This window comes from Petaurus breviceps, unplaced genomic scaffold, assembly GCF_028583685.1.
Source record: "Petaurus breviceps papuanus isolate PSGF00001 unplaced genomic scaffold, PetGlider_PUasm1.0 90842, whole genome shotgun sequence".
In the NCBI taxonomy this organism is placed as follows: domain Eukaryota; kingdom Metazoa; phylum Chordata; class Mammalia; order Diprotodontia; family Petauridae; genus Petaurus; species Petaurus breviceps.
This window is the reverse complement of record NW_027187358.1, coordinates 20899785-20927469: the sequence shown is the minus strand read 5'-3', so window position 1 is coordinate 20927469 and position 27685 is coordinate 20899785. Positions and strand designations below refer to the sequence as shown.

Genomic DNA, 27685 nt, shown 5'->3' with positions numbered 1-27685 from the left:
AATGTTATTGGAAGATATTTAACAAAATAGATAAAAAGTTACATATATATATATAAATATATAAAACATTACATTTTAAAACAAAGTCAACATGTGTCTTACATGGATCCTTATGTATGGTTTAGTACTCATTCCTATTTGAGTTTGACACCACTGCTCTGGAGTCTAGGATATGTGGGTTAAGTGAGATAAGGCTATAAAGGTAGAATATGTCCTTGAATACCAATTAGTCGGTATTTATTAAGCCTCTGCTATGTGCCTGGCACTGTTCTGAGCACTAGGGATACACAAAGAGGCAAAGATAGTTTTTGCCCTCAAGGAACTCATTATTTAATGGAGAAGACAACATGCAAGCTATATACAGAATATGTAGGAAGTAATTAACAGAAGGAAGGCAGGAATTAAGAGGGGTTGAGAAGCCTTCCTGTAGAAGGCAGGATTTTAGTTGTGACCTTCCTTTAGGAAGCCCAGGGAGGTCAGTAGTTGAAAGATAGGGAGAGGGTTCCAGGCTTGGGGGACAGCCAGAGAGAATGCTCAATTGGTGGTAGCTCAGTGGATAGAGCACTGGGCGTAGAGTTAGGAAGACCTGAGCTCAAATCCAGTCTCAGACATTTTACTAGTTGTGTAACCCTGGACAAATCACTTAATTAACCCTGCTGGCCTCAGTTTCTTCATCTGTAAAATGAGCTGGAAAAGAAAATTGCAAACCTCTCCAGTAACTTTGCCAAGAAAATTCCAAATGGGGTCATGAAGGGTCATACATGACTAAACAATAACATAAAAGACTGGAAAGTTAGGAGGGGTCTAGGTTACGAAGGGCTTTGAATACCAAACAGAGCATTTTGTATTTGCTCCTGGAAGTAGTAGGGAGTCCTGGAGTTTATCAAGCATGGTGGGGGAAAGGGAGAGGAGGCGACTGTGTGTGTGTGTGTGTGTGTGTGTGTGTATCTGTCTGTGTGTCTGTGTGTTGATCAAACCTGTATTTTAGGAAAATCACTTTAGTGGAAGAAAGAGTGGAGTGGAATGGAGGGAGATTTGAGGCAGGCAGACCTTACCAACAGGCTTTTATAATAGTCTAGGCATGAGGTCTTGCACCACAGTGGTGACAGCATCAAAGAAGAGAGGGGGCATTTTCAAGAGAGGGTGCCAAGGTGAAATGGAGAGGTTTTGATAACAGGTTAGTTATGCGGAGTGAGAGATAGTGAGGAGTCCAGAATGCCCCCTAGGTTGTGAGCCTGAAGGACTGGGAGGATGGAGGATGGTGGTGCCCTCTCCAGCTAATAAGAAGGGTTGGATGAGCAGGGTTAAGAGGTAAGGGTTGTATTCTGACCATGTTGAGTTTAAGAGTTTTGAAAGTCATTAGAGAGCTAGGTCAGGATAGGTATATTTGAGAATCATGAGCATAGATGGTAATTAAATCCATAGGAGCCAATGAGGTCACCAAGTGAAGTAGGACAGAGGGAAAAGAGAAGAGGGCCAGAACTCTGTGGGACTTCTATGGGTTAGAGGGTATGATCTGAAGGAAGATCAACATAGGAGACAGAGAAGGAGCAGTCAGATAGGTAGGAGGAGAACGAGGAGATAATTGTGTCCCGAAAGCCTAGAGAGAAGAGAGTATCGAGGAGAGCGATCAGCCGTGTCAAGGGAGAATGTCAAGGAGGATAAAGATTGAGAAAAGGCCATTGGATTTGGTACCTAAAGATCATTACTAGTTTTGGAGAAAGTAGTTTTGATGGATGATAAAGCCAGAAGTCAGATTGTAAGGGTCAAGTAGAGAGTAAGAGAAAAAGTGGAGGCACCTAGTGTAGATGGATGACCTTTTGGGGAAATTTAGCTACAAAGCACAAAAGCGAAATAGGATGATACGGTAGCAGGGATGGAAGGGGTCAGGTGAGAAGTTTTTTTCAGTCTAAGGGAGACTTAAGGGATTTGTAATTTTTTTAAGTTGGCCGGAAGGAGATGCTAAAGAATTGCAAATTGTTTGATCAGAGCTGTGAGTTGGAATGATTAAATCTTATATAAGATGTATCAGCTGAATTGGAATAGGGAAACAAATTAGAGAGTTTCATTTTTGTATTTTTATCTCATGTAATGTCTGGGACACAGTGAAACTTAAACATGCTTATTAAGATTGATTAAATTATTTTAGAGTGAAAGTATAAAATAGGGGAAATATATTTCTCTGCTTGATTTCAATTCCACAAACACCATGCCACCCCCAGGATAAGCTGATAGTCTTCACCATGCATATTGCCCAAGCTTTGGATACTTAACACCTTCACAGCCCCTGTCAGTTGCTTCTCTCTGATTGGAGAGACAGAGAGCAGTTAATTCCTGCCAAAGTCTTCCGGTTGTAGAGGGCTATCTCTTAATTTTCCATCAATGAGTGTGCTTGGTTTTGGCTTCAGTATCTTTTGTGTGTTGTCTTCCCCTGCTGTGGGACCGTAAGCTCCGTGAGGGCGAGACTCTCTCTTGTTTGTATCTCCAGTGCCTGGCAGTTAGTTGGCACCTAATAAATTTTTATTGAATTGAATTGGAAATATTAATAATTTAATAGCTAATTTATAAAAAAAATAACAGTAACAATAAATGAGTTGGAGATTGAGGGTAAAGTGTTAGTTTTGTCTCCCAAGGTGAAAAAGATAATACATAGTACTCTTATTAATCTAAGGGAAATTGAGGTAGCCATTTGTATTGGTATTATCTAGGAGAAAACTGTTTAAATTCATCAAATGCTTGAATGTGCAATTACAATTGGAAGCAAAATGTTCCATATGTCTTTAAAAATTTATCCCAGATGCCTAGTTTGTCATACCTCCAAACTAGGTAAAAGATAGTTTTTAGTGAGTTAAAATAAAAGATAATACTTCCCATCTGGTACATAGGAGTTTTTTTAGAAAGGTTTTAATTCATAAAAGAATGACTATTGGAATTTTGCACTGCTTTTATACTTTTGTTTTTGTTTTTCATTTGTAGTTTGCAGTATTGATGTGGATCTTTACCTATGTTGGTGCCTTGTTCAATGGCCTGACACTACTGATATTGGGTAAGTCTATAAAATTATTTGGGGAAATAATCACAATTACTAAATATTGGAGAAAAGGTAAACACTGGTGTAGGGAACTTTGGATTTGTTTCTTTTAAAGTTATAATTAAACTGCTAGTACTTCAAATCACTGTTAGCATTGATTTTTTTCATTTATAAAGGTACAGTTAGCAATAGTGTGCCAACTTGACCATAATCAATAAAGGGTGATTTTACCTGACAAATTCCATATTTTCCCCTTTTTCTTCTAATAAAACCCACCATAAAAGCAAGTGTTCTTTGACTGAACAATATTTCCCTCTCAGCAGAGGTCCTTGCTTCATATTTTGCAGAGAAAATGAGGTCATTTACTCTTGAGGTTTTTTTTTTCTCTCTTATGCTACATCTCAGAATCTCTTGTTAACATCCCCTATTATTTTCTTCCTTTACTCCCGTCTCTGATGAAAAGTTTTTCTCTGGTGTCCTCTGTTAGCTAGTCCTTGTACTCTCTCATTCCCTTTCAATCTCTCTAGCTAGAGAGAGCTCCTTCCCTGCTCCTTACCACTTACCCTATCCTTAAAAGCAAAACAAAACAAATTTGATCCTATCATCCCCTAAAGCTGTCATGCTAAATATTCCCAGCTCAGCCTTTCACAGTCAAATTCCTAGGAAAAGCTATCTACTCTTTTTTTTGTTTTGTTTTGTTTTTCTTTTGAGTTGTTTTGTTTTGTTTTTCTTTTGAGTTGTTTTGTTTTGTTTTTTTGCTTCTTGGAGGGGAGGAAGGCAGGGCAGTTGGGATTAAGTGACTTTCCCAAGGTCACATGGCTAGTAAGTGTTAAGTGTCTGAGGCTACATTTGAATTCAGCTCCTCCTGACTCCAAGGCCTGTGCTCTGTTCACTGTGCCACCTAGCAACCCCAAAAGCTATCTACTCTTCTTATCTCCACTGCCCTCACTTTTCAACCCTGTGTAGCTTGTCTCCTAACTTTATCATTCAGCTGAAACTACTATATTTGTAAAGTGCTTTGCAACTTTAAATGTTACGTACATTCTTGCTATCATTATTATTATTACTGTTATTGTTTCCAAAGTGATCAGTTACCTCTGTCACATACAAAGGCCTTTTCTCAAGTTCTCATCTTTCTTGGCCTGGTTAGCCATGCCTTCTGATCTCTGGTAGATTCAACACCCATGGCTTTTAGGTGGGAGTTGCCCAAGGCTCTGTTGTGGGCCCCCTTTTTTTGGTTTCTTTTTCTGTGTCATCTCTTGGCTTCCATGACGGCAGTTTTCATCCCTATCCAGGTGGTTTCCAGGCCTGTGCATCTAGCTCTAATCTCTCTTGTGACTTCCATTAGTCCCATATCACCCACTGCTCTTGGATAGCTCTAGCTGGTTGTCTTAGGCATCGCAGCATGTACAAAACAGACTCATTATCTTCTGCCCCTAAACCTATTTCCTTATTTCTCTTGAGGGCATCACCATTCTTCTGATCAGTCACCCCTGACTCATTCTACTCCAGTCATTTGCCAGATCTTGTTGCATTTACTTCTACATCTCTTGCGTCCATCTCCTTTTTTCCATTTTCACATCCTAGTTCAGGCCCTTACTACTTCCTTCCTATATGGCTGCTTAGCTTCCTAATTGGTCTTCCTGCCCAGTAATTCTGTATTTCTCTTACTTACAATTTGCATTTACATATTTATATAGAAATATGTTTGTGTTGTTTCTGCCTAATAGTCTGTAAGCTTTCTTGAGGCAAGGGGCTGTCATCTTCAGCATTTAACACAGTCCTTGGCACATAGTAAGTGCTTAGCCAATTGTGAATGAATGGATAACATATATTGGTATAAATTATTCTTGTACCCGTTTCTTACTTGTATCCATTCCAGGGCTGGCAGGAAGTGAGGGAGGATGGGGGGGAGGGACAGGGATGTCTATATCAAGTGCTCACCTTGAAAGAGCTTCTCTCCAGAAGACCCTTCAGTCCATTCATAGAGAGTCACTGTCGAGTTATATTTAGACTTGTTAGTTTGAAAATTTTGTAATTCAGCTATAGCTAAGTATTCTAGATGGATTTAAAATTCTGTTTTTCCATTACAGCTCTGATCTCACTCTTCAGTGTTCCTGTTATTTATGAAAGGCATCAGGTGAGTTTAAAGGGGAGGGCTGATAGAATAATATCATATGGTGTAGGATTTATGATGAATTGTATAAAACCTTAATGAAATTATTTCCCAAGCATGTAGAGTTGGCGGACATTCATTTATCTCTAAGTTCTTCAACAATGCTAATTATATCTGTCAACCATTTTACCTTGTGTTTGCAGACCCAGATTGATCATTATCTAGGACTCGTGAATAAAAATGTTAAAGATGCTATGGCTAAGTAAGTATTCCAGTCTTACTTCTGTTAATACAGACACTTTTGACTTTAAGACTGTAGCAAAAATGTCCATACTGAGTATAAAAGGAATAATGCATGATTTTTAGGGACAACTTATTCCCAATTATTTGCTGCCAATTCAACTAAAATGAGATTTTTCTATTATTTAAATTATATTTTTGTATTTAAGTCCATTATGTTTGTAAACGCAGTTTATAAGAAAAGAGTGACTAAATATAGTTTATGTTTTGGCAGCTTTAAACATATCATTATTGCAGTGTATTTTTCACTACTTTTATTTCATAAAGAAAGAAGATATGGTCTTTAAAACACTTGTCTTTAGAATTTTGCTAATTTTTTTTTCCCCTTTCACTTGTAGAATTCAAGCAAAAATCCCTGGATTGAAATGCAAAGCTGAGTAAATTCAGCAGTAAACACCACTAGGAATTCATCATTCAGGGGGAAATTTTCATTTGGATTCCATGGGGAGGGTCGGGGGAGAATGGAGCCTTGACATTGCAGAGCAGTCTCACAGATCTTTATTTTTTAGCAACGCAGTGTTTGAGGAAAAATACTTGTTTTGACTGCCATGTGTTTCATCATCTTAAGTATCGTAAGCTGCTATGTCTGGACTTCAGCTGTAATCATATTTGTTTATCCTTTGTGAGGCACTGGCTCTCACACAACGATCTGAGAAAGCTGTACATTGTGCTTCATTGGAGATAGTCTTGCTGTGTTTCAAGAAGGTGTATAGCAGGTGGAACTGACAGGAGAATCCTTTCACAGTTTGTGCCCTGTGTATGGTCTGTGTAGAATGATGCAGATTTTCTAAAATGAAATGTTTAGAAGAGATCATACCACTAAAGCAAGAAGGAGAAAGCTTGCCTTCTTGGTATGAGTCTAGCTGTATTGTGATTTTACTGTTTTATTAATTGCCAATATATATAAATATATATAGTGTTTCACAAAGCTTAGACCTTTCAGCCGCCCCACAGTGCTTGATATTTCAGAGTTGATGGTTCTATGAGTAGCTCTAAATCACATAAGATAGAAAAAGAAACTATATTTCTAGGAACACTACCATCCATTTTTGACATAAAACACAACTCCGTGCCCATAGAAAGTCCACAACATACACTTCATTGCTCAAACCTACTGTAGTTAATTTCATCACACACTTGGGATCTATGGACTGAATCTAATGCTGAAAAAACTGTTTGGAAATATCAAACATTGTTATGCAAGAAATTACAAATTAAGATTTATTCAATTGCGGTTTAAGCTGTACCTGAACTTAAGTCTGTGGAATGCATTGTGAAATGTAAAACCAACCAAGTATCAATAAAGCTTAGAGACGTAAAATATTTTTGGTGTTTTGTTTTTGTGAAACTCACAAATTATTCAAAGGTTGTTTTTGTTTGTTTTTAAATAGCACCTTAAACTGAGGCCCAGTTTTCTAGAAACTTGGGGATTTTTACTACCATTTCCTTCAACAATTGAATGGAAATGTTCACTTCTTAGGTTTCCTTAAAGCTCATAGTTCAGCTCCTAGAAGATAAATGTCCATTATGTTTTTAGATATACCACAGAGGCCAGACAACATGGTAGAAAAAACAGTACAGGAGATAGGCTCAGGATGGATGTGAGTGTGAATCTTGCCTCTGATATGTGGTTTATGAGTCAGTAGTCACTTGGTCCCTGAGCCTGATATCTCTGTCCCCTGTAAAATGAGAAGGATAATGCCCCCGAGCCCTCATTTCTTCATGGGGTCATAAGGGTTGTTGGAGAATGTGGGGAAAGCGCTTTGTCTCCAGCTTTTACACTATATACAGGTGTCCTGTTAAACAAACATGAATCTTTCAAGTTGTTGACAATAAAAGTCAACATTGCAAATGTGTATGTAATCAAATTTATTTGACACATAACAAAAATGTTTTCAAATTGTGTTTTTAAAACACTTTAAACAATTGAAAAATAAATTCATGCGCCAGTATTGTAATTTACATTAGGATACAGTGCAGGATTTAGACATAAAATCATACCATATAAATGGTTACAAATTATATATTAAGTGTTTTTCTGACACACAGACACTATTGCTCTTAAATATAGTTTTCACATATCACCATTGATCAGTTCGTCATATTTTCACATGTTTATTTCTATTTAAGGTACAATCAATATGAAAGGCCAACAGTAGTACAACATAGGCAAATATGGTGATCACCCAGCATCACCAGCCAATATGGTTACATTATTAATACGGGGGGAGGGAGGGATTAAACTCTAGTGAAGACTGCATAGGGACTCATGGATCTGACAAACTAATTGTATATTAACATAAGGCATTAATAAATTTGGCATAGAAAAATAGCTTAATGAATGATGTATTTCATTGAGAATGCTGAAGCACTTGTGACGTTAGAATCTTGATTCCTTAATTGAAGATATTTCATTTTGCTTTTTTTGTCTAAACATGATAAAATAGCCAATAGTTCTTAAATTGCCATAGTTTAGTTCAGTAAATGTGTAAGGAATAGCTAGTGCGTACTGCCAGTCAATACAGTGTACTTATGCCTTCCTTCCCTCTTTATTCTCTGCCCTACCCTGTAATCAGCAAGCATTTATTAAGTGCCTTCTTTATACAAGGCACCAGGTTAGGGCCCTGTGGTCTATTACTGACCATGGTTATTTTTACCAGTAATAGACTACAATGTAATCTTGGATGGTGTGGTTTGGGAAAGTCTATTAAGCAAAACTCATTTTATAAACCTGACAGGCAACTTTTAAGTTTTTTTTTAATTCCAAGACTTAAGTTTGTATCAAATATGTCAGGGGCTGAGAAGTTTGTCACACGGAGATTTTTGTTCTGACTTCTTCCTGAAGCAAGACAGTGGACCAAAAACCAACAACCCTAGCTGAAAGCTGCCTGCCAATTTTGAGAGGTGAGGAATGAGAAGGGAAGGAATGGGATGTGGGAAAGACTGAGATTCTGTTCAGCCTTAGCCAGTATCACTTAGGAAATTGAGGCAGCAAATATTTCAATTGACACTTAGCTATTTACCATCAAACATAAGACTGGAACGTAAAACAAGTGAGTTTGGAGTCCATCTTGTATCTTTGAAGCAGCATTTTTTTATTTCTGGAATTTTTGAAAAATGTTACTTGGGGTCTGGCCTGCTTAGTGAATTAAGCTTAATGAAAATCTCAGTCATTCACCCTCCACTCCACCCCCACTGCTTTAAAATAATGTTAGCTCACCTGTATCCATTATTTCTGAAGCAGATGACTCATGTCATGCCATTATAAATTTTGTAAAAAAAAAAAGCAGGACAGGAATGAGAAACTACATATCTGCTAAGGGTGTTTGGTTAGCCCTCAGTTTTAAAGTTATAGCACCATATGTAGAAAGCAGGTATTTGTGGGAGGTGAGAGTAGCCCACATGACTAAAAACTTTCAAAGGCACTTTATGGATATAAAATTTTGCAAACAAAACATTAAAAAATTAACATTTTCAACTTTTTGTACATGGCTCATTTGGTTTTTGAAAGTGTTTAGCTTTAGTGGAAAACTGTACTTTTAGCATTCCTTTTATCCCAGTGCACATAACTTAGAATTAATCTTGTTCAAGATAGTTATTTTTAAAAGGTGAACATCTCCTAAAATGTGTGAAAACAGGACACAAAACATTTAAGAAGTTACAATGCAAAGTAAAGCTACGTAATTTTTAGGGCAACTGAGGCTTAAAATTTTGTCAGTGGGCTACATTATCAGACAAGAGTTTGAGAGTGAGTGTGTCTGTGTGTGTGTGTGATGATTTTTATTCTTTAGGAATAGGGGCCACCAAAGTCTTAAGTTTGGTTTTCCTTCTCCATGGGATGTATCAGTTTTGCAAATTCCAGGTTGTTAGAGTGCTTCTTTAGAACACCACAATTGTGACTGCATCCTCTTACATCAGTCATTTCCAAGCACCTGAAAAGGTAAAGAGGCACCTGGCCACAGCCTCTGAAGTGCAGCAGTAATGTGATACGTTAATCCAGGTTTTGTGTTTTTGTCTTTTGTTTTACAAACATCTCCACACAAATATACTAAAAAAAAAAGAAAAAGAAAAAGACAAATCAATTTATATAGGCAATTTTTCAGTTAGCTTTTCTTTTGTGGGGTTGGGGGACTGTTACGAAAGTTTTTTTCTGACATCCCTTGGGTGTGAAAGCGGTGCCTTACATTATACCTCTCAACAGTTCGAATACCTAGGCACTTATTTCATTCCCTGATGGCTTATAGCCCACTGTGGGCCTAACAGAAGCCACCTTCTTTTTTCCCTGAGGGTAAATTATTTACTTCTGCCTTTCCTCGTTACTCAGGCAGCCAGAAATTACTTAGCTAGCATGACTTCTAAGCATGTACATCCCATGACATGTAAGATGGCTGATTGTTGGTATTAAACCATTTAAAGGGTTGCTGAGTGCTGAGCATGGCCGAAGACGGACAAGATGGGAGAGCCTGTGACCCTGCAGGCTAAGAAGTAATCTAGCCTCCTGGTGGTATTGCAACTTTTAAGTAGGCTGGGGAGAGGAAGTGATGCAAAAATTAAAAAAAAATGGAAACAACTGAAATCCAAATTGCCCTTCCTCCCTCATCAGCCCCGGCTCATGTAGTGAGGTGCATCATCAGTGTAGATGGGGAATAATCTGGTCCTTAACATGGGCAGTCATTGGATGAATTTCAAAGGTCCCCTACTAAACAGAAAATTTCACTGAGTGCCAAGCACTGAGGTTGGAAAAAGAGGTAGGTCAAAGAGCTTGCTGTGGTTCTGGGACTGGGCTGAAAACTTTCCTTTTCAAAGTATAGCTGCTCTGGGGAAGATCCTACTGCACACAAGAAGAGTCAAAAAGATGCATTTAAGCTCATTCTAAATACTTTGACTATAATTTTGTTAACTATCATAACTTAAACTGATGAACAATGCATATGCGTAGATATTTGGATCTAGGACCATTTACCCTTCTGTTCATCTAGAAACAGCTACATCCTAGATGCTATCAGCTCATGGAAGTCAACTAACCATTTTATGTGAGCTAGAGTGGATCTCATTTGGTCACATGACCCCGGTGCTAACCAGTCACATGGCCATTGGGGGTACCCAGTATTCCAAGGCTACTTTGAAGCTGTCCAAAGCTCTTAGAATTGGATTGGGACCTTGGACTTTGGTGCCACCTTTCTCCGTAAGAACTCAAAAATCATCTACGCTCTTATTTAATGACATCAGGCCTGGTGAGACTTGGGAGGCAGAGGCCTAGTAGAAATAATATCTGAAGAGGGGACCTAGAAACCCAGCACTTATATGATCACAACGACAAAACACACAAAGTCAGATCTAACTAATTGGAAAAACATCAATTGCTCATGGCTGGGTTTCGCTAATATAATAAAAATGACAATGTTACTTAAATTATATATTTAGTGCCATACCAATCAATTTACCAAAAAACTGCAGAGCTGGAAAAAATAGTAACAAAATTCATTTGGAAGAACAAACGGTCCAGAATATCAAGGGAATTAATGAAAAGAAATGTTAGGGAAGGTGGACTAGCTATACCAGATTTTAATCTGTATTATAAAGCAGCAGTCATCAAAACTACTTGGTACTGGCTGAGGAATAGAGTAGTGGATCTATGGAATAGACTGGGTACAGGAGACCCAGCAGTTAGTGACTATAGTAATCTATTGTTTGATAAACTCAAAGACCCCAGTTTTGGGGATAAGAAATCACTATTTGGCAAAAACTGCTGGGAAAACTGGAATACAGTATGGTAGAAACTGGGCATAGATCATTATCTAACACCATATACTAAAGTCTAAATGGGTGCATGATCTAGGTAGAAAGGTTGATACTGTAGGCAGTCTCAGAAAACAAGGAATAGTTTACCTGTCAGATCTGTGGAGAAGAGAAGACTTTTTGACCAAACAAGAATTAGCATTATCAAGTGCAAAATGGATAATTTTGATTACATTAAATCGAAAAGCTTCTGTACAAACAAAGCCAATGTAACCAAGATTAAGAGGGAAGTGGGAAACTGGGAAAATTTTTACAACCTATATCTCTGATAAAGGACTCATTTCTAAAATATATAGAGAATTGGGTCAAATCTATAAGAATGCAAGTCATTCCCCAATTGAAACATGGTCAAAGGATATGAACAGGCAGTTTTCAGAGGAAGAAATTAAAGATATCTATAAGCATATGAAAAAATGCTCTAAATCACTATTGATTAGAGAAATGCAAATCAAAACAACTCTGAGGTACCACATCTCACTAGTCAGATTGGTTAAGATAACAAAACAGGAAAATGACATGCTGGAGAGGATGTGGAAAAATTGGAACACTGATGCATTGCTGGTGGAGTTGTGAACTGATCCAACCATTCTGGAGAGCAATCTGGAATTAGGCCCAAAGGGCTATAAATAATTTCATACCCTTTGACCCAGCAATACCACTTCTAGGGTTATATCCCAGAGAGATCATAGAAGTGAGAGGAAGACCCATTATGTACAAAAATATTTATAGCAGCTCTTTTTGTGGTGGCAAAGAACTGTAAATTAAGGGGGTGCCCATTGATTGGGGAATGGCTGAGTAAGTTGTGTTTTATGAATGTAATGGAATACTATTGTGCCATACCGGTAAGAAACGAGGAGCAGATGGACTTCATATTTACCTGGAGAGGCTTATATGAACTGATGCTGAGTGAGAAGAGCAGAACCAGGAGAAATTTGTACACGATTACAGACACAATGTATCGTGTTTCCCCGATAATAAGACACTGTCTTATTAATTTTTTTTGGAAAGAAAAACACCAGAGGGCTTATTTTCAGGGGAGGGCTTATGTTGTCCTGCCTCAGCTCTCCTCCGCGGCACTGCTCTCAATGGCGCCAGCAAGCAAATCACTGGGGAAGAACAGGATGACGCGCTCACTGCTGCAGCTCTGATTGGATGCAGCTCTGAGCACAGTGTGCGTTTCACCTGGGGTGGGGGGGACGGTGCATACAGAGGGTACCGTAATGTAGCGTGTAGCGCAGGGGATCACCTTCACTACAGTAGCAATCTCAATAGGGTTTATTTTCGGGGGAGGGCTTATTTTAGAGGAATCTTACACAGTAAGGGGAGGGCTTATTTTCGGGATAGGTCTTATTATTGGGGAAACACGGTGTGTATGATGACCAACTTTGATAGACTGGACTCTTCTCAGCAATGCAGGGTTATAAGTCAACCCCAAAAGACTCATCCAGAGAAAGAACTGAGTTTGAGTCCAGATTGAAGCAGACTGCCTGCTCTTTTTCTTGCTTGGTTTTGTTTCCTCTTTCCCATTGTCCATTCCATGTGATACAATCCTTCTTATAACCTGACTAACGTCTAAAGTGAAAGTATTTGCAGATACCATACTTGATTGTATGCCGTCATGGGGCATTGGGGAGGGGGAGGGAGGGGGACAAAATGTGAAACTCAAGGAATTGTGGAACTTAATCTTGTAAACTAAAAATAAACAAACAAATCAATAAAGACCAAAAAATTTAAAAAGAAAAGAGTGGGCCTAGGGTACAGGAGAACACTTATCTATGAAGCCTGCGTTGTAAGTTACCTGCAGTCGTCTCCTCCAGTACTGATCACATACTTGTCGTCATGAGAGAATCGGATATTGGTCACATGAGCCGAATGACCAAAGTAACGCTTGTGTTTGGCCTGTAAGGGAAAGTTAACACCAAGGAAATTGGATAAGGGTATCCCTGTCCCTCCCAGCAGTTACAAATACATCAAAGCCGACTTCTAGGATCTCCCCAACTTTATGCCAATTTCCTGAGCTACCCACATTACCACTTGGTCTGGTGGTTTCTTCCTAACTTTTTTTCTACTCTCTTCCATACTCTAGGCCTTCTATCCCTTTTCCACTTCATACCCCATGATATTTTTTACTTAGTTGACCTCTCCATTCAAATAAAATTCACACCCTTTATCCTAGAAAGTCTGCTTTCTATGATTATAGGGACATGAATAGCTGTCAAAGCACAACTGAACAAAAGCTATTTTTGTTGCCTTCAGTGTCTTACAGAGTACCATTTAGTTATTGTCTCATCTTGCGGCTATAGGGGGATAGACCAGATTACTAAAGGTTGTGTATTCAATGTAAGGAGCTGCCATTCCTTACCCTGGGAACTCTGGCTTACCATTAGACTCCTGAATGGCCTCTCATCCTCCACCCCTCAATTCCACCTCTGCTCCTGAACATCTACTCCCATTCCTGGACATACCATGACTTGTGCACTAAAGGTACTAAACAGTAAAAACAGGATTGGTCAGCTGGCTAACAGATCTAAGGGCACCAGAAAATTTAGGAAAAATACCCAGTACAGGCAGTTACATTCCAATGAAGACTCACAAATTTTTCTGTGCATGGAAAATCAAAGAGTTTCACCAGCCCAAAGTCATCTCCGGTGGCAACATTCAGGCCAGCATGGGTCACACAGGCACAGTTGACATCAGCCTTGTCTGCATTTCGGGGCCAGATCCCAATGACTTCATCTCCTAGAATGCTATTCCAACCAGAAAAGAGCATGAAAGGGAAGTAGGGATTGGGAAGGCACATGAGTGAATTTCCTAAAGTCCTTTAGGGAGAGCAAAGCCCGGGGAAGAGGGGAACATCTTTTTATCATAGAACCCTTTTTCCTCATGCTTTATAACTAGTCTTTAAACTTCTCAGGACAAACCAAAGGGGTCTGTGAAATTCTCTGTTCAGTTTTAGCCACAGTCAAGTTGACTAATGACCCTTTATTTTCCTTTTCTCTCTCTGTTTTTGCTAATGCAGCAGTCTACAAAGCAATGAATGCTTTCCTCTTCTCTCTTCGCCATTAACTAATATTCTTGGTCCCTGTACAATACACTTCCTTCTGAATATTTTTGTACACTGTTTCCCCACCTGCTAAATGACATTAATGATTAAAGCTTAACCCCACCCCTACCCCATACTATGTACATAGGCTGTTGCTCATCATTTTTCAGTTGTGTCTGACTCTTCATGACCCCATTGGCAGAAATACTGGAGTAGTTTGCCATTTCTTTCTCCAGCTCATTTCACAGATGAGGAAATGCGGGCAAACAGGGTTATGTGACTTGCCCTGAGTCACACAGCTAGTAAGTATCTGAGACCAGATTTGAAATTAGGAAAATAAGTCTTCCTGACTCCAGACCTATTGCTCTATCCAATGTGCCCCCATATAGGCTGGACCCCTGGATTTCAGAAGAGTGAATTCTCATTTGAAGGATTTGGGCAAGTTCAGTGTTAGGAGCCTAACTGATCCTGAGACATTGTGACATTTTCCTTGGAGGATTTGTTTTGAATTACCTTGTCCAGGTGGCCCACGTGATATTCTCGATAATTGTGGCATCAGTCACCTGTTTCCCCAAAGGTACTTCATGGACCTGACGCTTGTAAGACCCTGTGGAAACCTGCAAGTGAATAGGAACCCATACTGACCAGCCTTTTCTTGTCTGAGAGGATATTACCGCTAATGCATTTTCCCCAAAACACCCACTTGGCCTCAGTACTAGTTGGGGCTATCCCAAGGGCTCTGTTCTTCATCCCAGGCTAAATTGGAACTAAGAGCTATGAGCTAATCCAGAGAGCTAAGTGTCTGTCACTACATCCCTTTTCTGAGGGATGATAACAGCTATCACCCAGTCTAGCTTTTCTACCCCTTACAGTTTTAATCATTGTAATTCTGGTAACAACTATAAAACTAGCTAGCATTTATATATTGCTTTAAGATTTGCAAAGCACTTTATAAATATCTCATTTGATCCTCACAACCACCCTGGGATGTTAGTGCAGTTGTCCTCATTTTATAGATGAGAAAACTGAGGTAGGGCAGAAAAAGGTTAAGGAACTTGCCCAAGGTCACACAACTAGTATCGTGTTTCCCCGATAATAAGACCTATTCCGAAAATAAGCCCTCCCCTTACTGTGTAAGATTCCTCTAAAATAAGCCCTCCCCCGAAAATAAGCCCTATTGAGATTGCTACTGTAGTGAAGGTGATCCCCTGCGCTACACGCTACATTACGGTACCCTCTGTATACACTTTCCCCCCCCCCCAGTGAAACGCACGCCGTGCTCCGAGCTGCATCCAATCAGAGCTGCAGCAGTGAGCGCGTCATCCTGTTCTTCCCCAGTGATTTGCTTGCTGGCGCCATTGAGAGCAGTGCCGCGGAGGAGAGCTGAGGCAGGACAACATAAGCCCTCCCCTGAAAATAAGCCCTCTGGTGTTTTTCTTTCCAAAAAAAATAATAAGACAGTGTCTTATTATCGGGGAAACACGGCAAGTATCTAAGGCAGGATTTGAACTCAGGATTTCCTGATTCCATTTCTAGTACTTTATCCATTAAACCACCCAGCTAAAGTAAGGGCTCTTAACTTAGGGAGTTAAGCTCCTAAACTTGTTTTTAAAAATATTTTAATAACTGTTTCAATATGTAATTAGTTTGTAATCTCATGTATTTTGCTTTATGAATTTAAAAACATTATTCCAAGGAGTCCATGGGTTTCACCAGACTGCCAAAAGGGTCCATGACTCTAAAGGGTTAATAACCCCAACTCTAGAGAATGGCTTGTTTCTTTGGTAAGTTTTATTGGGCCTCTACTCTGTTGAAGACTGTGCTCGCTTGCTTGCACAATGGTGAAAACTAATGCCTAATGTCTCCCAGCAAAAGAGTTAGTTTTCCCATTGAGAATATGTGGTCTGAATTATTCAGAAGGTATTTTGTGCAGGAGAAAATTTGATTTTCAGGTTCTTTGCCTCCTTTCTATCTTAAGTGCTCTGGGACTCTTCTGGGAAAATCTAAACTTTTTGCCATTGTTCTGGACATGTCAAAAGATACCGTTATTTCCCCTTTTGCAATGGACCTTTCAAAAACCAGGCCAGTGGGAGACCCCCACTATTTGCTGAAGACATAGGAGATCCAACCAGATCTTTTTCCCAGCTCTTCATTCCCTTCCTCTAGGAACACTACTAATATGTTTTCACAGTAGAGAAAGTAGACTCCTTTATGTACCTCTTTCGAATTCAGTATCAAAGGATGAGGCCAACTTAATAGGAATTTTAAAGCAAATGTGATTCTTTGTAGAACTGACTAGTTTGAAACTGCAGGATTCTTATCAGCTTCTTTTTGAAAACCTATAAATGAATGGGAGGATTTAGGAGAGTAAAGGAAAGGAAAAATTTTAGGTGCTGGAAGTTCTTGGTCTCTGCTTTTTATAGACAAAGACTGATAAAACTTAATTTCTCACTTTCTAGTAAATGAAAACCTACTTCACTAAAAGGATTCAGGTTTTCCAAAGGAAAAGTCCTTCAGCTTCCTTCATCTAATCCTGACATAATTCCTCTACCTGTGCCCTCGATCCCATCCCCTACTAGTGAGCTCCATGTGGTTATCCCATCTTTCCTAGTCCTATTAAGAAAACAAAAACAAACCAGCAGCTCTCCTGTTACCCTTCTATTCCATTTGACTACTCTCCCATCTCTTTCTTATTCACTGCTAAATTTCTTGAAACAGTTGTCTATTTCTAATACTTCCATTTTCTTACTGCCTGCTTTTTCTTTAACTTCTTACAACTTGGTTTCTGCAATCACTTGTGAAATTGCTCTGTCAAAGGTCACCAATGTCTTCTTCATTGTAAAATGCAGTGACTCTTTCCTGGTTCTTTTCCTTGTTGACTTTTGATACTGTTAACTACCTCCCTCTTACATACATTTTTCCTCCTTGTATTCAGATACTCACACTCATCCTTATTTATTCCTCCTTTTTTGTTTTTATCACTAGCTCATCATTCTCTTCTCAGACCATTACAGAATGTGTCCTAGGCTTTCTCTTTTCTCTGAATTCTCTTCCTTGACAATCTCATTCACTCCCATAGGTTTAACTATCATCTCTCTATGGCCAACACCTAAATCTATCACTTTTCTAAGTTCTAGACCGGCATCTCCAACTGTCTATTACTGGTCTGCTATCTGCTAGTCATTTCTATGTATACATCCTACTGGCACCTCAAGCTAACTATTAAAAACTGGGTTCAATATGTTTCTCCCCAAACTACTTCTCTGTATGACTTTATAACTTCTATCACTATTGCTACTGTATTATCTCCATCACCTTGGCTCGCCAGCAGCCATGGTACTGCTGAACAGAGATTCTGAATCAATACTGTCACAAGAGACCATTTGAGTTTTTCTGATTGCTGTTATAATATAATTTTATATATATATATATATATATATATATATATATATATATAAAGCTTATCAGGGGAATTTAAGGAGGAAGAAGGAGAGATCTTCCTATTGGTAGTAATATCAGTTGTTTAATCATTTTTCACTTGTGCCTGACTCTTCACGAAAGTATGTTTCATTGTTCCCATAAACCAAGAAGGATCATTATAATCACGGAAAGATCAGCAGCCTATCCTCTAACAATATGTCTTAAACACATCTGTATCACCCTTTATTTCTCAAATGTACATAGATACCATCTTGATAAGTAAAATGCTTGTTTGTTTGTGTTTGATTCTTCATGACCCTTTTGGGGTTTTCTTGGCAGAGATACTGAAGTAGTTTGCCATTTTCTTCTCCAGCTCATTTTTATAAGTAAGAAGACTGAGGTAAACAGAGTAAAGTGATTTGCCTAGGGTCACACAGCTAGTAAGTATCTTATTTGAACTCACGAAGAGGAGTCTTCCTGACTCCAGGCCCAGTACCACCACATAGGCAGGCCTGTATTGCAGAACCTTACAACAGTTTTATTTCCTTTCAGAGAACATCTCACTTCATCTCTCCCCTCCACGTGTTAGTACAAGCTGTCAGAAATGCCAAAAATGCAAATGTTTCAATTGCCAAAAAGCAGAAAAGAATGGAGTCAGCAGACTATAGGCCACACTAACTTAGATTTCTTCCAAAATTCTAGATCTAAAGAATAGTCATTAATAGTTCAATGGCAACTTGGAAAGTGTTCATTGGAGTTTCCCAGGGATCTGTTCCTAGCCCTGTATCATTTCAGTAATTGGCATATAATTGCCTTAGAAAATAGATACATGGGGTGGCTAGGTAGCACAGCAAGTAAGAGCACCGGCCCCAGAGTCGGGACAACCTGGGATTGAATCTGGGCTCAGACACTTAGCACCCACCCAGAAACACCTGGCCATGTAACCTTGAGCAAGTTACTTAACCCCAATTCCTTAAAAAAAAATAGATACAGATGATATGCTAATCAAATTTGCAGATGACTTGAAACTGTGAGGGATGGTTAACCCACTGGATGGCAAGAGTCAGAGTCCCCAAATACCTAGATGCATAGTAGACCATTCCATATTTAATCAGTTGCCAAGTCTCGTTGATTCTTCTTGCATAACATCTTTCACATCCACCCCTTATTCACACAAACACTGTCCTAATTCAGGTCCTGATAGCCTCTCACCTACAGGATGGCCATACTCTCCTACCTGGTTTTCCTGCCTCCAGTCTCTCCCCTCTCCATTCCATCCTCCCCACAACCACCAAAATGGTTTCCATAGGTCAAAGGTCCGACTATGTCACTCACCTACTGAATAAACTTCAATGATTGTATTAGCTTCAGAATCAAAAATAAACTCCTCTGGCATTTATAGTGCCTTATTATCTGGCCCCAGCATAACTTTCTAGACTTATTGTACATTTTCACCTTACTCATTCTACAGTCTAGTCAAATTAGACTTCTTATAGTTCTATATTTTTTTGTACAGATTTAAATATGTATGTCTGTTCCCTCCTCTTATAGAATGTAAGCTTCTGGAAGATAGAGATCATTTCATTTTTATCTTTGTATTCCTAGGGTCTAATTCAGAGCCTGGCACATAGCAGATACTCATTAAATGTTTGCTTGCTTGATCAGTGTGCCTAATGAAAATTTAATAAGGATATTTAAGAAGATAACATGTATTAGGGATAAATAGAAAGTCATAGAGTTGGATTAAAAACATTAACTTCTCAAGTACAAAATGGGTGAGGAATGGGTAGAATTCATCCAAAAAATATCTGGTGATTTAAATAGATTTCAAGCTTGACATGGCTCCCTCAAAAGCTAACACAAATGCAATCCTGGGTTGCTTAGACCCCCAGATCACAGAGAATTTGGAGGCCCTTCCCAGGCTAATGGAGAATTGTTGAGTTAGACTAAAGTCTAACTAGAGTCTAAAGCAAAGGACTTCCACCCAAGTTTAGGGGCATCAGGCAGGGGAGTCAGAGATGCATGTGGATAAATTTGCAGACTGGAGCACAAGAGAAGAAAATATTGATGTACAGAAGGGGTAAATGGGCTCAGAGAAGGTTGAATTGATATTTGTGGGAAATGCTCATATCGAAATCTAGTCAACAATCTCTTTCTTCCTCAGGCTTTTCACAGAGCACAGTGCTGGGAAAAATTCACATTCAGAGTTAAATAGAAAAATATTTCTTTAGCAACAATCACTCCTACCCCATGCCTGCCAGGCCAACTATGATGAAAGCATAGCAGAGGAGAAAAGAAGTACTAAGAACCCCATCACAGTGTTTTATACATCATTTAAATATTAATTAACACAAATCACATGACTGTATGATTTTGCCTAAGTCTGTAATTCTGAGGTTTAAGATTGAGAAAAGGGAAATGAGTTCATGGGAGAAGAGATTTTCCTGGTTTTACTCTGGCAGGGGCCAAGTCTTTTAGGGGAATAATCATTACTGTAACTTAGTAATTTATTGAAAATATTTCAGAGCATACCCATTATATTGCCTCTGTACCCAGAGAGATGGGGAGCTAGGTGGTACTGATAGAGCACTGGGCTTGTAATCAGGAAGACTCATCTTCCTGAGTTCAAGTCTGGCCTCAGACACTTAAAGTAATAGTAAGGGATTTTGATGATCTTCCCTGCCCCTTAACAAGCCTAAGTGAATTTGAGGACCTTTCTTGATTTGAAAATAAACTCTGCCCCCTAAGAGGCTGAATGTGATCACAAGGAGCCTCTGGTGGGAGGAGTTTGCTGAAGGGTGGAGCAGAGCCCACAGGAGAAGCTTGCTTAAGGGAGGCTTGTTTTTCAGGAAGGCACAACTTTTGTTACTTTGTAATCAGGCAGTGGGTCACAAGGGTTGTGATGTTCTCTGACCCTGGAGAAGGCAATATACCTCTGAGGGGAGGTTTTGCTTTGGGGCTCACTTTGGGAAGAGTTGTGTGATTTGGCCAGATGAGACTCTGGGCAACCATTGAGTCCCCAGGCTTTGAAAACCCAGATGTTGGTGCTTCTCTCTCTGGTGACTGACTGTATGTATGTGATGGTCAGACAGATAGAAGCCCTGTCTGATGGTCTGCTGAATTGTGTTATTTTCTCTGTCTGTATTTTTTGTCTGCATGTAACTTCTGTTTGTATTTTCTCTGAAGTTCAGGGGCTGACTTTTTCCCTTGAACTAAGTATATGATATAGGTTTGATTACAGTAAGATTGTTAACCCTTTTTGAGTTGCTTTCCTTTAGAAAAGCAGATCAAAGAACCTATGCTAGCAGCCATCCTGGGTATGCTAGAGTGCTTGTTGCTACAATTAATTAGCTATGTGATCCTAGACAAGTCACTTAATCCTGTTTGTTCCAGTTTCCTCGTCTGTAAAATGAGCTGGAGAAGGAAGTAGCAAGTCACTCTAGTATCTTTGCCGAGAAAACCCCAAATGGTGTCATGGAGAGTAGGACACGACTAAAATAACTGAATGACAACAACCAGCGAGATAACTGATAAAAAGACAAGTCAGTAGTAGACAGGAGTGGGTATTTGTACAGTAGTGTCAGAGTGTACCTGAAAGATATTATATCATGTACCCACACTCCACAGAGAAATATAATTATAGGCTACATTAAGAGAGGTATATCTTCCAGGAATAGGAAGGTGATAATTCTGCAATACTCTTCCCTGGTTCATTTCAAACATCTCAGGTTTGTAAGGAAGGTGATTAAGGAGGAAGGGACCTATGGCCTGTGGTTAGGCCATATGATGATCACTAGAAGAGACTGCAGATAATTAGCTTGGAGAAGAGAAGACTGGGGGGAAAGGGTAGTCTTCAACTATTTGAAGGCCACAGGGAAGGGGGATTAGAACTGAATACTGGGTGAAAGTTATGAAGAGGCAAATTTAGATTAACACAAGGAAAATCTTCCTTATAGGTAGAGCTATCCCGGGCATGGTGGTGCATGCTTGTAGTCCCTCTACTAGGAAGTTTGAAGCTGGTGGATCACTTCAGCTCAGGAGTACTGAGCTTCACTGTGCTAAGGCAATTAGGTGCCTGTATTAGATCTGGCCCCAATATGGTGGTTGGATATATGGGCCCAGGGCAGAAATGGAGAAGCTCAAGGTTTTGGTGCTGATCAGTGGTAGAATTGGGCCCATGAGTGGATGCATTTTCAGTCTGGATGACATAGGGAGATCCAGTCTAAAAAGGTATATAAAATGTGTTTTTTTAAAATTAGAGCTATTCAAAAGTGGATCAGTCACCTCCTCACTAAAAGGGAACAAAATCCTACAGCAAATGCTGGAGAATTGGCTTTATAGGTGATTTTTAAAAAAAGGAATAGGTTGGATTTAACTTTAGCATAGTTGCAGGATATAAAATAAACCCACATAAATCATCAGCATTTCTATATGTTACTAACAAAATACAATAGCAAGAAATAGAAAGATAAATTCCATTTAAAGTTACTGTAGATATTATAAAATATTTGGGAGTCTACCTACCAAAAATACCCCAGGAACTATATGAACACAACTACAAAACACTTTTCACACAAATAAAGTCAGGTCTAATTAATTGGAAAAACATCAGTTGCTCATGGGTAGGCCAAGCTAATATAATAAAAATGACAGTTCTACTAAATTAATTTACTCATTCAGTGCCATACAATCAAACTACCAAAAATTGTTTTATAGAGCTAGAAAAAATAATATCAGAATTCATCTGGAAGAACAAAACTTCAAGAATATCAAGGGAATTAATGAAAAGAAATGCTAGGAAAGGCAGCCAAGTCATATCATATCTTAAATTGTATTATAAAGCCGTAAGCATCAAAACTACTTGGTACTGGCTAACAAATAGAGGGGTACATCAGTGGAATAGATTAAGTACACAAGACTCAGTAGTGAATGAGTATAGCAATCTACTGTTTGATAAACCCAAATACCCCAACTTCTGGGATAAGAACTCACTATTTGACAAAAACTGCTGGGAAAACTGGAAAATAATATGACAGAAACTGGGCAAAGACCAACCTCTGACACTGTATACAAAATTCAAGTCCAAATGATTTAGGTATAAAGGCTGATACTATAAATAAATTAGAAGATCAAGGAATAGTTTATCCATCAGATTTATGGAGAATGGAGCAATTTATGACCAAACAAGAAATAGAGAACATTATGAAATGCAAAATGGATAATTTTGATTACATTAAATCAAAAAGTTTTTGTTTTTGCAGGACAATTGGGATTAAATGACTTGCCCAAAGTCACATGGCTAGTAAGTATGTCAAGTGTCTGAGGCTGGATTTGAACTCAGGTTCTTCTGACGACAGGGCCAGTGCTCTATTCACTGCACCACCTAGCCACCCCAAAAAGTTTTTGCACAAACAAAGCCAATGCAACCAAGATTAGGAGGAAAGCAGAAAACTGGGAAAAAATTTTTTACAACTAATATTTCTGATAAAGGCCTCATTTCTAAAATATATAGAGAACTTTTTGAAGGATCTAAAACTTTGAACTTTAAGAAGCCTTTCCTGCTCCCCCAAGTTGTTAATGCTCTCCCTCCATTCAAATTATCTTTTGTTAACTGTTTACACATTATATCTCCTCATTAGACTGTAAACTCAAATGCAAAGTCTAGGTTTTGGTGTGTGTTTCTTTTGCCTTTCTTTTTCCCTACCACCTAGTATAGGGCCTCACATATCATAAATTCTTAATAAATGTTGAATTAAATTGAATTTCAATGTGTATACTCTATTTTTCAGCCCTGAATCATATTCTTTACTTTCCCACCTCTGTGCCTTTGTTTAGGTGGTTCTATATACCTCTAATACCCTCCCTTCCCTTCATGCCTGGTGAATTCCTACCCATCCCTTAAAGTTCATCTCAAATGCTACCTCCCCCTACATTGTGCTTTCTCTGATCAGTTCTTCTTGTTAACAAACTCTCCCTTCAATGGATTTGGTACCATGTATTATTTTGTAGTTATCTGTGTTTCTCTCTATGAAGACTGCTCCATGAGGGCTGGGATTATGATTTTTTTTATCAAAGTTTTAGATCTCCCAGCCCCTAGCACAGGGCTCTGCACATTGTAGATATGAAGAGGCATATAGAAATGAAGAGGGTGGTATAGTGGGTAGAACTGGACTTGGCATCAAGAAGTCTCGACTTTTTTTTGTCTTTCCTGTTGCATAGCTGCTCATTAGAATCCATCTGAGACTCCAGTGAAGCAAAAATGAGAAAATATTGCAAAAGAAAGAAAAAACTTAATCAAGTATATCATTATACTATTATAATCATTTTCAAGGTAGTAAACAATTCTCCCAATGATAAAGGGGTAAACTTGGTTGCCTTTTGAAAATAATGAACTCTGACTTGTTCATCTGACTTGTAATACCAAATTTTATAGTTAACAAATTCACTGAGTACTGAATAAGAAGCCCTAGCTCTCTTGGGGAGAGTGAGAGAAGGGATACAATAGAAAATATAGATGATATAAAATTAAGCAACATCAGCAAAATGGCAGAGTATTAGTAGAGAGAAAGTTGGTCTTTAATGCATGGAAAACCTAGTTTTAACAAAATTTTGGTTGTGTGATCTTAGGAAAGTGACCTAACTTCTTAAGGTGAGAGAACACTCTTCAAGAGTAGAAGTTGAAGAAAAGATTTCTTCCTGTATTGGTAGAAGGAGCTTCTTCCTATGGGATTTTCTCATACCATTGAAATCATAGTAATATTCACCATAGCCCTATCCAATCCTATTCAGTCCTATCGTATCTTATCCTATAGTATCCTATCATATTCTATCATGTCCCATCCTATTCTGTCCTATCCCATCCCATCCCATCCCATCCCATCCCATCCCATCCTATCCATCTCAGTTTCTCATTTGTAAAATGGAATAATAATATTCTTTACTTCACAGGATTGTCATGAAGAGCAAATGAGATAATTTATGTAAAGAATTTGTGAACTTTGAAATGCTATATAAATGCTAGTTATTATTAATGTTTTATATAATTGGAGTAAATTTATTTAAGCTGAATCATTAAAGCTAAAACATACCTGAATATATTTGCTGTCAGCTGAGAAATCCATCTGAATGACAAAGCTTGGGATGTCTTTGCAATATCCAATTCGGTTCAAGTTTGTGCCTTGGGTGAGGTCATAGAAATCGACAGTGTGTTCTGATGAGCCCACGGCTAAGAAGCGGTTGTCTGGACTCATTCTAGAAGAAACAAATCAAGGGCATGGTCAATGGGGAACAAAAATCCAGAGGATATTGTTAGCTGGTTTTGAGAAGAGATTCATAATCTGCTCTCATTTCAATCTTTTGATTACAAGTTTACTTATGAATTAAATCTGCCATGGAGCTCTCTGGTCTCATAGGCAACAAGATCACATTCCAGTATTATTTGTGGTCAATTCTATTGATCTAGGTCTAGAAGAGGTCTTCGAGATTTTATTTCACTCCTAATGGTTCTGTCATCTCCATTAAAAACCTTAAAATTAAATTATCTCACCATTTTTATAAAAGGACACTAGTTTACCAACTCTTCTTGCCTTGGGTGAAGTAGAAAAAAAAATAAAGATCAGATTCAAACGTAATCCCATAGTAAAAAGGGAAAATTTATGTAGTCTTTTGAAAAATATTGTTATCTAAGCAATGGTATGTATCTCAACAAACTCAGCAGACATTATGAAATTCAATTAAAGTGCATTTATAGTTCTGTTTTTCTTTCTTTTTAAATCAGTGATAGCATAAGATCCATATAAATATGGCCAGCTGAAAGGTTTGACTGACAACTGAGTTCTTTCAGATCCCCTCTTCCATTGGCCAAAGCCTGCTTATAATGAGTAGTCCCTGGCAACTACAGTCATGCACCCATTAATACCTGATGTCCTGAATAGCTGATTTCCTATCTCTTTTTTTCCCCCAGACTTTTAGGCTGTTCACCAATAAGATGACAAATTCTCCATTCTTCATGCCAATGGCCACCATGTCTCCATCAGGGCTGTAGGCAGCACACCTGGCTGCATGGCCCAAGTTGACCTTGTTCAGAAGTTTCTGCAAAGACATAAGCTACACTATTTAAACACCATAAAACTTCTTCAGTTGATAATTCAAGGAAAATGCAATGACTAGATGTGCCTTACTGTGATATCCCAGAGACATAGGTTTCTTATAGAAAACTGTAACTAAGTGGCTTGGCTATGTAGAAATTCTCTGTTGGAGGAGTGTCCTCACACCAGTGTACCACCACAAATGTGTTCTAGCTATCGATGTTGGTGTCTGATCTTTCACTGGATGGATAACTTCATAAAGGCACACATTCTCTTCTATCTAAACTTTGCATTCCCTTTAACACTCAATGTAGTATTTTTTTACATGGCAGTGACTTCAATAAATGATAATTTGCTGACTACCTGGCTCATAGTAGGCACTTAATAAATGCTTGTTGATTAATTAAGTGATGAATATATGCATAAATGAACTCCAGGTATTCATTCTGCCACACTAAGTATGGCAGATAGGTGGCCCAGTACACAGATTGGAGTAAGGAAGACCTCAGTTCAAATCTGGGCTCAGATTTGAGTTTACTAGCTAAAATATTATTATTATCATTATTATTAGCTTACTAAAACTAAAAACACAACTTACTAGCTGTGTGATGTTAGGCAAATTACTTAACATTTATCTGCTTTAGTTTCCTTATCTGTAAAATGGGGATAATAATAGCACATACCTTCTGGAGTCATTGTGAGATCAAATGAGATATGTTTGTAAAAGCATTGTGCAAATGTTAAAACACTATATAAATGCTAGCTATTATTATCATGTATCTTTAAATATTTATTGTAGTTTCCTCTAGAGACATGATGTAAAGACGTGGCAGACAGAGACCTAGCATAAATTTCACCTGTGGAGTTCCAGGTCAGATTTCTTCCTTCTCTAAACCCTTACAGTGCTTAGAATATATTTAGTATATAATGATGCTCTTCTGAATTGTTTCCTAATTTTTCATGTGTGGTGGAAGCCTTGTCTTTGCAACTCAATGATAAGCTCCTCAAGGGAAGTGATTGTGTTATGCTCTCATATCCCTCATAGAACTTAACACAGCATACTGTCTCCAGAACCTTTTCTGATCGCCTTGCTCTCCAGACATTTAAGCTTGTCTATATCCTTCCAAAAATGTAATACCTGGAAGTAAACACAGTACTCCTAGGTGGCCTGCGCAGGACAGTGTATAATGGGGCTATGACCTTCTTACTTTGGACACTAAGCTTCTCGTAATGCAAGTTATGATGGTATTGGTGTTTAGTGGACAGTACTAACTTTTTGGCTTCTCTATTATACTCTTGAACCATATCGATCTTGAAGGTCACTAAAACTTGTAGAATACAGAGTAAGAATCACAGAATTAGAGTTGGAAGGGACCTCAGAGGCTTTCTAGTATAACCCATTATTGGCCAAAAATTTCCTTTTGGTTAGTTACTTTTTTTACATGAACTCTTGGATAGTCATGTCTCCCTTAATATGAAGCTAATTTTAAAAACATAACTGTAGAAATTGTATTAAATGAAATACTCAATTGGATGTGTTGTCCCTCAGAGGATGTTGTCTCTAGTGATGCAGACCGTGACTCATCCATGCCTGACAACCCCGTGAAACTTTTTGTCTTGATCAAATGAGAAAATATTTGTAAAGTGCTTAGCACGTCGCCTGGTGCGTAGCGGCACTCATTAAACACTTTTCTTTGTTATCCTTCTTCCTTCCTTCCCTCCCTCCCCCTTCCCTCCCTCCCCTTCCATTCCCTCTTTCCCTTCCTTTCCTTTCCTTTCCTTTCCTTTCCTTTCCTTTCCTTTCCTTTCCTTTCCTTTCCTTTCCTTTCCTTTCCTTTCCTTTCCTTTCCTTTCCTTTCCTTTCCTTTCCTTTCCTTTCCTTTCCTTTC

The 27685-nt window shown here is 38.6% G+C and overlaps 2 protein-coding genes across 4 annotated transcripts in view; one reads left to right on the top strand and one right to left on the bottom strand.

Annotated features, from left to right (window-relative positions):
- RTN4 (reticulon 4) overlaps nucleotides 1–6768 on the top strand; it is a 76570-nt gene extending 69802 nt beyond the window's left edge. For all 3 annotated transcript variants that reach the window (XM_069071719.1, XM_069071718.1, XM_069071720.1), the window contains 4 exons: nucleotides 2977–3046; nucleotides 5125–5171; nucleotides 5351–5409; nucleotides 5786–6768. In XM_069071719.1, the coding sequence (XP_068927820.1) occupies nucleotides 2977–3046; nucleotides 5125–5171; nucleotides 5351–5409; nucleotides 5786–5828 (219 nt within the window). In that variant the 3' untranslated portion in view covers nucleotides 5829–6768. The remainder of the gene's footprint in view (nucleotides 1–2976; nucleotides 3047–5124; nucleotides 5172–5350; nucleotides 5410–5785) is intronic.
- Nucleotides 6769–7028: 260 nt separating this feature from the next.
- The window catches only part of EML6 (EMAP like 6), a 323061-nt gene continuing 302404 nt past the window's right edge, over nucleotides 7029–27685 (bottom strand). The window contains exons 37-42 of the mRNA XM_069071721.1: nucleotides 25628–25800; nucleotides 24798–24960; nucleotides 14803–14906; nucleotides 13840–13993; nucleotides 13045–13145; nucleotides 7029–9495 (exon numbers count right to left, since the gene is read on the bottom strand). Coding sequence (XP_068927822.1) covers nucleotides 9471–9495; nucleotides 13045–13145; nucleotides 13840–13993; nucleotides 14803–14906; nucleotides 24798–24960; nucleotides 25628–25800 — 720 coding nt within the window. The 3' untranslated portion in view covers nucleotides 7029–9470. The remainder of the gene's footprint in view (nucleotides 9496–13044; nucleotides 13146–13839; nucleotides 13994–14802; nucleotides 14907–24797; nucleotides 24961–25627; nucleotides 25801–27685) is intronic.